At 38.7% G+C, this 12,473-nt stretch overlaps 2 protein-coding genes across 2 annotated transcripts; one reads left to right on the top strand and one right to left on the bottom strand.

Moving 5' to 3' along the window:
- Positions 1 to 1,829: 1,829 nt before the first annotated feature.
- cunh6orf47 (chromosome unknown C6orf47 homolog) lies at positions 1,830 to 5,865 on the top strand. Its single transcript, XM_072447824.1, has 2 exons — positions 1,830 to 2,947; positions 4,731 to 5,865. Exon 1 carries the CDS (start codon positions 2,084 to 2,086, stop codon positions 2,939 to 2,941), a length of 858 nt encoding a protein of 285 aa, XP_072303925.1. The 5' UTR covers positions 1,830 to 2,083; the 3' UTR covers positions 2,942 to 2,947; positions 4,731 to 5,865.
- Positions 5,866 to 7,283: 1,418 nt separating this feature from the next.
- On the bottom strand, positions 7,284 to 12,337 carry ppp1r11 (protein phosphatase 1, regulatory (inhibitor) subunit 11). The gene is made up of 3 exons (XM_072447823.1): positions 12,032 to 12,337; positions 10,350 to 10,458; positions 7,284 to 9,239 (listed from the first exon to the last, which is right to left on the bottom strand). Exons 1-3 carry the CDS (start codon positions 12,107 to 12,109, stop codon positions 9,049 to 9,051), a joined length of 378 nt encoding a protein of 125 aa, XP_072303924.1. The 5' UTR covers positions 12,110 to 12,337; the 3' UTR covers positions 7,284 to 9,048.
- Between the last annotated feature and the right edge of the window lie 136 nt (positions 12,338 to 12,473).

Genomic DNA, 12,473 nt, shown 5'->3' with positions numbered 1-12,473 from the left:
AAAATGACCATTCTTAATGCAGACCATTTCACCTGGCACAAGTGAACGGCTATAGGGTGTTTAACTGTCATCTCTGTATGGCGTAATGCAAGTAAAGGTCAGCAGTTCATACCAAACGGGTGGTTCTGAACTGAATTTACAAACCAGGTGATTTGGTTCAAATAAGCCCTGCATGTATTACAGAACTGTTTGAGACATGACTGCCTAAAGGTTAACTGATGACTTGTAGGAAACAGCAGACAAGTTTGTGTTGGCCACCAGAGGGCGCCTTGATCACTTAATGGACTAATTAACCTTGGTTACAACAAACGTGCCAAAGTAACAATTCTGAAACGTGTATGGAACAGGGCCGTGAATCATTGGAAATTTTGCAATTGACAATTTTGACGACGTGCCTTCACCCTATACAAGCGTTTGAATCTTAACATTTTACAGTAAAAAGTACTTGTTTGGGCCAACTTAGCAGGAAGCTTGAGGGCCAACAAAAATTGGTCTCAGGGCTACATTTTGGCTACCTGCTCTAAACCAAAGAATAGTGAGGATCCATGGGCATTTTTGTAACTGTCCCTGGTCTGGAGCAATGACTAAAGGTGGACGTGCCAGGTGTGGAGTGTGGTAGATTGAGGTTAGCTGGTCACTGGGCTCTGAACATCTGATCTTTTTTTTTTTTTCTCTCCGAGCAAACCTTTTAAATTGATTTACCTGTCAAACTCTAAAGTACTTTGAGTTCTTATCTGATGTGTAATAAACCTTTAATTGATAGAGCAGTGTAAATAATTGGTGGTAAAAAGAGTATTGTGCTCTTGTCATTGGTACAAAAGTTGCCAATGGACATTACTTTTGCCATTAATGTTCAATTCAAACATCAAAACCAGTCTTCCAGATGACAGATACATTTAAGAAAATACCTATTGCACTATGAATGTGCAAACAGCCCTCAGACCATTTTTTTGTTGGCCCTAAGGCCTAAAAAGCCTATATTAAAGTATTTTTAATAAACAATATAAATATTAGTTACAAGCAATGTTCTAAAATGTGGCCCCCACAGAAAGGCGTGGACATCCCATGGGACATCCTGCAAATGAAGAGTGTAATGAGTGTGACTTTATTTTGAAGGCCCCTCCTCAGACCGGTAGTGCTCCTTTCCACCGCCTTTGTCCTCTCATTAGGAAAAACAATCCAAGAGAAGCAAGGAGGAGAACCTGTGCTGTTCCTCCGCTTCACCTGGATTTCAAACCATATCCACGCAACCCAAATGATCCCATTTTATAGACTGACAATACGACACTAAACCACAGACCTACCACAAGGTTTGTGTGGCTAAAAGTGATGCCAGCGGGACGAAGGCTAACGCTAGCTTCATCCTAAACTCAGGCTAACGACGCTAAAGGTGAGTTAGCTTTTGTGACAGCGATCAAATGTCAAAATATTGTACATGGTGTTGTATATTGTCTATATATAGGAATGTTTTCGGAGGTGTTTTAACATGCCTTGTGTGGCCCTCTTTGACTGGCTGAAAAATAAATAAACCACAAATTATAGGCTGCAGTTACTCGTTCAAAGTAATAATGCATTTTCTCTGACTGCTTCTCTTCTTTTGTGAGCAGATTTCTGAAGCTCAGCGTCAAGGATTCCACCAACAAAACCTTAAAAAAAAAGTTTTCATCAACATTCTGCACATTTAACTCTTTGGCAACTGCTGTCATTGTCAAAGAACATCTCCAGCAAAATGAGAATTGGAAAACAACAGGATCTTCCTAATCCGGGTGAAAATGGAGAAGAAAATTGACACGTAGTCATGAATCCGAAATTAAACTTTGCATTGTGGGCACTAGAATTAATGTAATATAAAACAGGCACTACCCATTATTTATGGGAACTACACATCCGCACCCTCAGGCTTGTATACAAGCCAAAGACGCCGTTTGACAGGCCTAAATCTTGAACTCGTATTACCACTTCCCTTACGTCTACCAGTACATACCTGCATTTGTTAGTTTTATTGAGCTTTAGTCAGATTAAGTAAGCAGGAGTATTGACATAGCCATTGTTCCTCGCAGATAAACCCTACAAAAACATTGCCATGACCGCTGTGGTGGGGAGAGCCTGGGGGTGGGTCCGCTCTTGGGTCAGTAAACCGGGGACTGAACTTGCCCCAGCGACGGTAATACCAGAGGAAAAGAAACCAAGTCCCAACAGAGGATTGGCATCTTGGATATGGTTTGGCTGGACACGTAAAAGTGACCCTGTTAGTCCGGTGGAGGAGTTCTGGGAAGCGCCGGACAAGATTCAGCCAATGGAAGTGAAGGAGCTCAAAGCGGCGAAGCAAGAGACTGAAGTTCAGCCTAGATGGTGGAACAAATTGCTACCGACTTATTACATCTACTGGCCAAAGAATGCAACGTCAGTGCAAAATCACAACCGTCAAGAGTGTGACGTGTACGGGACCCCTCCACCATCGCCCACTCCGCCCGGCGCCTCCCCATTCCGACTTTTTGTCTCCAGCTGGAAATTGGAAATCCTCCACGAGCATTACGACATCTGCTTCAACTTCCTACGTCACCTTTTCGACCTGTTTGTCGTAGGATTCCTCTGGACAGTCTCCACTCCTTCCAAGCTCCTTCTTGAGATTTTGGGCGTCCAGGGAGCGTTGCGTTTATGGTTTCATGGGATGGCGATGTTTTTGGTGGCCACTGTAGGAATGGCGGGGTTGCTGGGGCTGATTCGGGAGTACCTGCCGCAGTTTACGCTGGTATACGGGATCATACTGGTGCTGGTGATTTCGGTGAGCGTGAAGCAAAGCGTGATCCTGGGAGGGGTGGAGGAGGAGCAGCAGATGGAAGAGGAAGTGGAGGTGAAAGTGGAGGTGAAGAAGGACACTAAGGAGCACAGAGGTGTGAAGGCGGTGTCGGCAAAAGAAAAGCTGAAGAAGATGAGTTAAAACTGGGTGAGTATTTTAACATTGATCACAGGGTACAATATGTTCTGTTATATTATCTGGATGTACCAATACTGGAAATATCACGAGAACACAATGTCTATTCTCAGTCATCGAGTAGTCACCTGATGAAACCTTTAGTTACATCGACAACACATTATCAGAGGTCACAAAATATTGTCCTTCCCTGACGAGATTTCTTTGATCTGGCTCATTATCAGAACTATTTGGTCACATCACATAGTCAAAGTACTACTACTACTGCTTTTGTGTGGAAAATGATTAAAATGTTTTATCATGTTTGTGGTATTGAAATCGGTAATGAGTATCAAACCTTTTCCTTAGTATTAATTATTAGTTGATTTTGAAATGTTACTATCATGACCACAGTAGTGGGCATCTAGAACAGTAAAGTACAACTTAAAAAATATGACAAATGATTATATGTAATCTCTAAAACTGACAATCTGTTCTTTTTTTCTTCTATATTCTTCCATTTTCTTGTATGTTTTTGTTTGTTTTATTTATTTTGTTTTTATAATTCGTTTTTATTATTTTTCATTTTTCTCTTATTTCTTCAATTAAAAAGTACACAAGTAAAAAATAAAATGCAACTAATAAATGTAACAAACTAGAATAGAAATAAGTAAACAGAAGTGATTATTCAAACATAGTTACATAATCAAAGTTCTAAGTTTATCATCTTGGATAATTATATGCACAATGCTTTAATTGTCATATACTTGGCATACCACAAATCCAAATGTGTGAATTTTAGAGCCGGTTTGAACATGGTAAATCCAAGTGTTTTGATCGTGTAACCACAGCAAACCAAGTGTGACCGTCTCTGAGTTGTGAAACCAACTGAGGCCAGACCAGGACAGAGGGCTTTATTCATTCTAATCACCCCAAGCTCAAAATTCTCACTTCTCAAAATATCCGTGTAACCATATGTTGATAATGATTTCTTAGTCATATTTGTTTCTCTATTTGAGGCCTCATGTTGCATAAGCACCGTAAAAGCAAAGGTGGTTTAGTGTGGCAATGGCATGCAAGAAGCAAGTGCTAAAGTTCAGGCGCAAAAGTCAAACTGTCTCTGGTTCACTTCATTCACGATGGATGAGAAATGTGTGGACAAGAAAGGAGTTTGTGTGGAATCCTCAAAACAATGTGTCATGTTCAAGTAATTATCATTCTTCAAAAACAATTCTTATTTGAGCTTTTGAAAATCTATTATCCTAGCATTAAACATGTCTTAGAGGCACAATCTATGGGCTCAAATCAGATTTTTATTTTACTTTGTTCTGATTTATGATGTAACAGACACAGAAATGAAGCAGTCAGCAGTTTGCCTGACTTCAGGGCGGTAGACAGACACAGCTTGAGTGCATTTGCAGCTCTCACATAGTTACATAACAGCACAGCATGAACCTTAAAAATGTATGATAAAGAATGAAAGAAGTTTGAAATGATGTAAATGCCATTATTTAACAAACACCATGTAACTCAACACAAACACTGGCTGCAGTCATGAAGGAAAATTATTCTCTAACTGAAATCTGTCTTAAGTAAAACAAAGAATGGAGCGTCTAGCTAGAAAAAGAAAACTAGGGCCAGCTGGTTCCTCCAATGTATTTTTTAATCAGAGGTCATTATTATATTTTTAGAAACATTTTAGAACAAACATATTTGTACATTTTATTCAACAATTATTGGGCTTTTCTACTGCTATTTGGTTTTGTATTTTGTTTTGAACTTTGGTTGAACTCGCATTGATTTTTCTTTTCCATAGGATACAGGAAGTCTTCCTCTGCCGGACCGCGTGCAGAGGCTGCTCTATCACTACATCCCTACAGTGGGACTAAAGACTATTGCACAGATACCCAGATACCTATGGAATATCTAACTTATGTCTATGATTGCATGACATTCATATAATCACCAAACACTATACACTGGGCATGGTCTGTACCCAGTGTACATACTTATAATCAGGTGTTGTGTGGGGCTATTTTCTTAATATATTTGAATGTTCCGGCGTGAAAGGAGTTTTTGTTGTTTATTATTACACCTTGTATTTTGGATTTAGTTAGGTTTCGACTTAATTGTGGAGAGAACTTTTTTGACGACACTAGTTTCTGGCAAAGTTATTTTATTAATTTAGTACAAACCTTAGTGATTCCATTTACCAGTTCAGGCCAAACATGCCAAAAGGATATTAAACTTGAAAAAGGGAGTGGGCCTAAGATAGACCCCTGTGGATTTCCACACTGCCCACATCTTAAATACATTGGATCCAAGACGCACATTATAAATGCTGTACTGATTCTACATGTAAATATTCAACTTAATTTACTTAGGCCAACACCTAACACACAATAGTTTAAAATGAATGCCATATAATAGACTAAATATATATATTTAAGTTTTATGTTTAAACAATTATCTGTATAATCAATGTTAAATTGGGATTTTAGAGCTTTTATATATGCTCTACTCCAACATTTCCTCATCAAAACATAACTGGAGTTGTGTTTTGGTTTAATTTCATTCATGTTTGAGAAATATGCCAAGATGAAGAAGAAACTGAAACTGACTTTGCTTCAAAGCAGTTTAGCCTTATTTAACTGGCTTTGCACTTCTTACCGAGATGTATTTCACTGTAAAAAGCCTTACAATATGTGAATTTGAAATTATTTGGATATTTGAACTAAAATTTAGTCTGGTCATGTAAAATCATCCATTGTTTAGAATTTGTGTCTTGAGATGGCATCTTATGATTGGTGGAATAGATATTTTCATGATAATAAATTAAGTGTATTGGCTAATGTGACTTTGGAGCGTTATATAGTTGGAAAGAAAAGAAAGGCTATCTAGGGACGGAGTGCAACCAAGTGTACGTGCAATGTATCGAAGTGCTGTTCAGCCAAATAGGATACGGCCACAATGGTAAAGCTAGCCACGTGTCCGTTAGCATCAGTGGTCACTGTTGCTGGTCTCTAAAGCCACTGCAAATGTTTTATATACGCAGCTTTTATTCGTTTTGCCTTGACTTTATAAAGCTACTGGGGTACATTTTTCTAAAGGGGCTGCTGACAAGTTCAAGATGTGTTCAGGCCTGCGCAAGTTGAATGTTCTGTTATCTCCATGACTATAAACTGTTTACAACCTCTTTCTGCAGCCTAAAAATATTTGTTTATGTAAAGCGACAGTTGAGATAGCCAAGCTTCAATGCTGTGTATTTACAGATTGTAAAATGAGCCTTTTTTTTATTTTCTTTTTTTATGTGCCATATTATTTTGCGAATATGGAAATGCCGGCGATGTATTTATGACACCTGTACAATAATGGCACAAAGTGAAAGTATGATCCAACTGTTTTTCAATTTGTAAAGTCTACAAGGTTTGCAATGTTCTTGGTCTTTGTAGCATGCATGGATCTTTACTTAAACTTAATCTTTACTTAAATATGGAGGTCTATGGCTTCTATTGTGAAAGCAGACTACTCAAACAATCAATTTCATATTCATAACACCACATTTGTCTATTTAATTCGTAAAAAATCTATATATTGAACATGTATTTTTACTGAGTAGACTCCCTTCTTCAAAAGTTACACAGTACGACTTTAAAATGTACAACACCGGGTACTTTGCAATGATTTAAGTATACCTTACCCTTAAATGTGTTGAATATTTGCTAGTATAAAGCTTTCTCTCCAAATTAGCGATTGCTCAACAGTCTTCATAATGCCAGTTTGTCAGAGGTGATGTAAGAAAATGCCTAAGGGGTCAGTCCATACACAATCCATGTACTTTGAATTTTTTGAGAGCTGATGACATTTTTCCTGCTTCAAGTCTGTACGAGAACGTTTCCCCCTAAAGAGATTCAGGTGATGAACAATGTTAGCCATAGGCTTCCACGGAGAATGCTGTTTCTGTTGTTGCATTATTTTCACTGTTGCTTTCTTTCATTTTTCCACACGTCTCCTGGTACTAACATGAGGTCTCACACTTTGGATGGATTACTGTTCGTCCAATTTATGGTCACTCAGCCACTCGGTCACTGGTTCAATAAAATAAAGATTGTATGCATCGTCTCCTACTATTACTTTAAAAATATATTCTGTAAAAGGTGGTAGTAGTGGCTCTTATTGTCCACTAGAGGGAAGTGAATGTCATTGAATTTATAATAGATTTAGGGTTTTACAGATTAGATGTATGGATAAATTGAACAAATGGTGATTTCAGGTTAGGATGCAAAAAAAGTAAACCATGACCAACATAAACTTAAAGTAAATTGGAAATGTGTTGAATATATGTGAATTTGAAATAACCCTTGAGACATTTTCCCTGTATCGCAGTTGAAAACTTTAATTCACATTAAATCGCTCTCATAAGCTCAACAGTATATACAGAAAGGTGCGTTACAGCACAACAACAATGTACATATATAACAGATCATACAGAGTACAGTGGCCCGCATGGAAACACAAGTGTCATCACAATCCAAAATCAACAAATTATGAAATCAAAATCAGTGAATTTGTAGGATTTGGCCACAGCTGAAGCATAAGTACAAATCATACGCACTTTGTTCCTCACCTAAAATTGGCTTCAAATTTGTTTTTTCTTCTTTTTTTTTTTTTTTTTTTTACATGATTATGCCGCAAATCATCCCCCAATTTGAAAATAAAGGCACACCACACCAAATATAACACTTCAGGGATTGTCTGTATCAAAACAAATCATGAATTGGTGAAATTAATAAGGTAAATTCTGTGCTGTACAAATTTAAATGATCAATTACAACAGTGTTTAAAATATTACAAATCTCAAATTAGATAATCATTAACTTATGGATGTGTGTTCAAGTGATATTAAATGATGATTACGTCAAATTATACATATTTTCTTTTTCCCCCCAATGAAATAATTTCTTATTTAGGGAGTAGAGAATATGTAACTTCATATCGCACTTTGTAAAGAATTATATGTTTGGAATAAAAAGGTCAATCAATGCATGTGACATGTTTAAATCCCTTCAAATTCTCCCTTCAGTCCACTGCACGTCAAGCATCAGCTGGTTCAGAAAAAAAATATCAAATTAATTCTGAAGAAGAAAACTATTTGTACATGACTGTAACAGTACAGTAACTGTAAAAGTCAGGCAAAGCTTCTGGACAAAGTATGTATGGCATTATTGTCCTGTATTGCACATGTGCTGCAGTCATTCAAGTGGGACATAGAGCGGTTTGTTTTGAAGCAGATTATAAATGTACTGAGCATTATTAGTGTTCAGTAATGTTCATGCTATTTTGTATGCGCTGTTCAATTGAATGTGACTTACTAAGCTTTACCAAAATATTAAAACTGCACTATGTAACTTTTCTGAAGGAGGGTCCAAGAAGAAACTTTTCTCATTTGCAAATCTGACCTGTATCTCTGTGGCAAAATGATCCACATCTCCATGGAGACAAGCAATTGACAAACCTTCCACTAGAAAAGTTACATAATGGACGTTTAATACAGATTTACTACAACAATTTGAATATATTTTTTGTTTTATTTACCAAACGTGCCATTAAATACTGAACTGCTCATAAATGTCCTATTTCAGCCCAAATATACACGATGTGGTTGGTCATTGAGTAAAATTCATTCAAAATTACTAGATTTTTTCTGCTTAAATTACTTAAAATTGAATCCAGTATGTAGAAAGAAAATGTAATGAGATCGGATTACAACATAATAGGGCTGCATGTTACAAAAAAGGTTCTTTCTGATTTATTTACCATAATAATTGTCCAATCATAAAATGGAATACATACAATTACATTACATATTGGCTTAGTTGTGATGCCATTTTCTCCAGCGTTCATTACAATAATTAAATACTGGATGTTGTTTTCTCATACTGAGCCTTCTCTTCAGGCTGATACTGAATCTGATGAAGCAGCTCGACAGAATGGACCGTGTGTGGGCTGTTAAAAGCTCAACAATGGCTTAATGTAATAATATCCCATACGGATGTTGTCTGGGTAATGGAAGTTTTCAAACTAAAGTGAAGTGTTGTGTGTGCTCTCTCTCTCTCTCCCCGTCTTGGCCTGCTTCAGTGCGTGTGTGTCCCTCCGGATTTAGGGGGCGCCGCGTTGCCCCCCGTGCCGCCCGCGTGCCCGCCGAGGCCCCTCCTGCCGTGTCCCATGATACAGTGTGCGCTGCCGCAGCCCTCGTCGTCGTCCTCGCCCTCGCTCTCTGAGGAGGACTCGCCGAACTGCCTGGGCTTCTCGTAGATACAGCAGCCTGTAGACGGCATGCACGGACGGCACGCAGTGATTAGATTTACTCACCGTGAAAGCAGGCGGAACAATGAGCAGGAACTTTCCATTGGACCTGAACGATTGTGGAGTGGCTTTGGTTAAAGGTGTGCCGGTTGAGGGTGGCACGGTTGTACGAACATTTTTGATATTTCAGCCATTAGATTTGAGGGAGTACGTATTTAAATCTACCTAACTCGTCCCTAGCTCTCACAAACCCTTTGCGCATTGTTAATAACTGTTACTACCCACCAGGGCCACAATGATTAAGTAGACTATAAAAATAATCATAATTTATTCATAAATATTCTCTATCTAGAAGCCTTCACCATATTTCAGCCAGTATTTGGTCAAAAATGTGTAGAAATAATGGTTTAACGAGCCGACTACAAAAGTAGTCATTAGCTGCCCTAATATCCACAGACATGTATGTTAGAGCGTGCGCACAGCTTTAGAAGATTCACTTCATTCAAGTGCTGCTTTTACAATAAACTCTTTAGGGGAAAATGCAAAATGTACTAATTTACAAATGAAGTCAAGCCCCCCAGCTTCTGTTCAGTGTGCACGATCTAAATAAGTCAAGGAGCATTAATATTTGACAGGAAATAGGATTCCATGCGTCTCAGAACATATAATAAACCTATTCATCTATATTTCTCTCAATAACAGGACATTTGGTTGTTGGACATTCCGATGCGTAAATAACTGAATTTTCTGTACTACTAATTGGGTTGAATTCATATTATACAGTACAGAATTCAGCACATTTGAGGCCACGGTCCAGGTCATTGCCCCTGAGAGCCCACATCCAGTTCCCGTGACCCCAAAGAAAATTAAGATCAAGCAGATAAATAAATACACAAACATGAAGACAACGTAAGGGATGGATATGAAAGCCAGCGTTTTCTAGAAGAGGAAACTTTGATCAGCTCTTCATCACTTTGTAAGATCTTGATCCACCGAAGAGGACTGAAATAGCTGCTGTATAAATAACCTGACAATGTTATTCCAGCCATTTGATGAAAGACTACAAGAAGACAAAAAAACAACTACGCATTCTTAGGCTGCAACAGTTAAATCGTAAAAAATGACTTACACTTTGAAGACCTCCTTCCCAGATGCTCATTATCCACTGTGTCGCTGGACCACTCCACCTTCTTCTCAGTCTTCCTCTTCCTCAGTTTGATTGTCAGGCTGCGGCCCTCCTGTGACAACAATGCAACTATTTCAAATACAGTAAACTCACATTTAACAGTAAAAACAAATATGAGGACATTGGCCAAGTCGGACCATGTTGAAGTGTAAAGTATAACACTATATTATAGAATGGAGTCATTACACTTCATAATCCAGCAACATAAAACTGAAGTAAGATAAGATAAGATAAGATAATCCTTTAATATCCACACAAGGGGAAATTTCATTGTTACAACGCAGTAGAAACAGGAGGAAAGGACAGATTATAAGAAGTTTCAAAAACACACTCTTAATAGAAGTACTGTGCTTAAATACAATGACTGTTCCTCCACAAAATACAAAATTACTTGGTAGGCTTCTAATGAACTGTAGGACTGAGCTTAAATATATTGTCACAGACCTCTTGGCCATACGTGCATCGATTCAAAGATGCATACCAGAATACAGTTATTATAAAGTACTGGGTTCTACACTTTTTAACCCACTGACTACTGCATGAAAATATGACTTATGCATAATTGTATTCACAATTGTATTCTGACATTAAGGACATTGTGAACATGAAATTCAAATGCATTTTATTGTTATTTGTCTACATAAAACATACATTAATTTTCTCCCTCTTGTTCGCGTTAAGGGGTCGCAGGTGACTGGAGCCTATCCCAGTGACTTTGGGCCTTAGGCCGGGTACACCCTGGACAGGGGCCAGCTTGTTGCAGGGTCAAATCAATTGAGTAAACATTTAAGATTGAAGGTATACATATATATATAATATATATATATATATATATAGCCCTGCGACAAGTTGGCCACTGTCCAGGATGTACCCCGCCTAAGGCCCGAAGTCACTGGGATAGGCTCCAGTCACCCGCGACCCCGAAAGGGAACAAGCAGTAGAAAATGGATGGATGGATATATATATATATATATATATATATATACCCAGGACACGAGTCATATCAAGCTTTGAGAACTGCATCGTAAGGTATTTGGCAATACCCTACACCACATTTTATTGAAAAAAGAAAGAATGAACCCTCCCAAAACTCCATGATTCCATTCTACTTTGATCCTCAGTCGACTAAGACGGTATCATTTTAAAATCAATAACTAAAGGCCTACAGCCCTACCATTCTTTTTTTGTATTACATTTTTGTTTCAAAGTTTGTGGGGTATAACAGTCACATAACACATATATAACAGTATAGTTACTTTATGGTTATGACAATACGAGTAAAAATGGTCAAAGTTTGGTCTGTCAATGTATTCTTCATGTTGCTTTTAAACAATGGGGGAGACATTTAGAGGACCACCACAATCTCCTCTATTAATGGCAAAGCTTAAGTTCCCATTCTTATGTAATTGAAAAATGCAATATCTAGTGGCCATCAAATGACACACTGATTAGTGCTGAGGTCCGTCTGGAGCGTGACATGTCGCACATATTAATTGATAATCAGCTCTATCTCTGAAGACAAATGGCCTTCCTTTTTACGCCTGTCTTAGCCTCTTCACACCGGGACACACAGATGTTTGAACGCGCAGCCTGCATCTCCACAGTTCCGTTTGCATCTGCCGTACCTGCTGGGGCGGTGGCGGGGTGTTCGTCTGCACCGTCTCCGTGATCGTCTCACTGGATGTCCCGGGGACCTCCGCCATCCCTGCCTGCGCCGTCTCCCTGCGCCGAGCCGAATAAAGCGATAGCACGGCCGGGGTCTGCTCTCCGGAGAAGGTGGAAGGAAGCAGATGATGTAACGACACCGACAAAATGCACGTTTCGTTTTCTGGTGTCAAAAATAGCGGTGATCCAGGGGAGGATAGCTCGAATGCTAAAGTGATAGCGGGGGAGGATGAGGGACTGGAGGGTGCACGGGACCAGGTATCAAGCTCAAAAGGACTAACCGTGTTGCCGTCGGAAGTGCCAATAATTCGACAAAAGGCTGCACAAATTATGTGAATAACCACGTCAAACACAATTATTTGCACTAAAACATGGAATAATAGTTGCATAAAGAATACAGAA

Source organism: Eucyclogobius newberryi, unplaced genomic scaffold (genome assembly GCF_026437365.1).
Source record: "Eucyclogobius newberryi isolate DKJ021-1_F unplaced genomic scaffold, fEucNew1.0.hap1 SCAF_16, whole genome shotgun sequence".
NCBI classification, from domain to species: domain Eukaryota; kingdom Metazoa; phylum Chordata; class Actinopteri; order Gobiiformes; family Gobiidae; genus Eucyclogobius; species Eucyclogobius newberryi.
The sequence above is the reverse complement of the archived record's forward strand: the minus strand, read 5'-3'. Positions and strand labels throughout refer to the sequence as shown.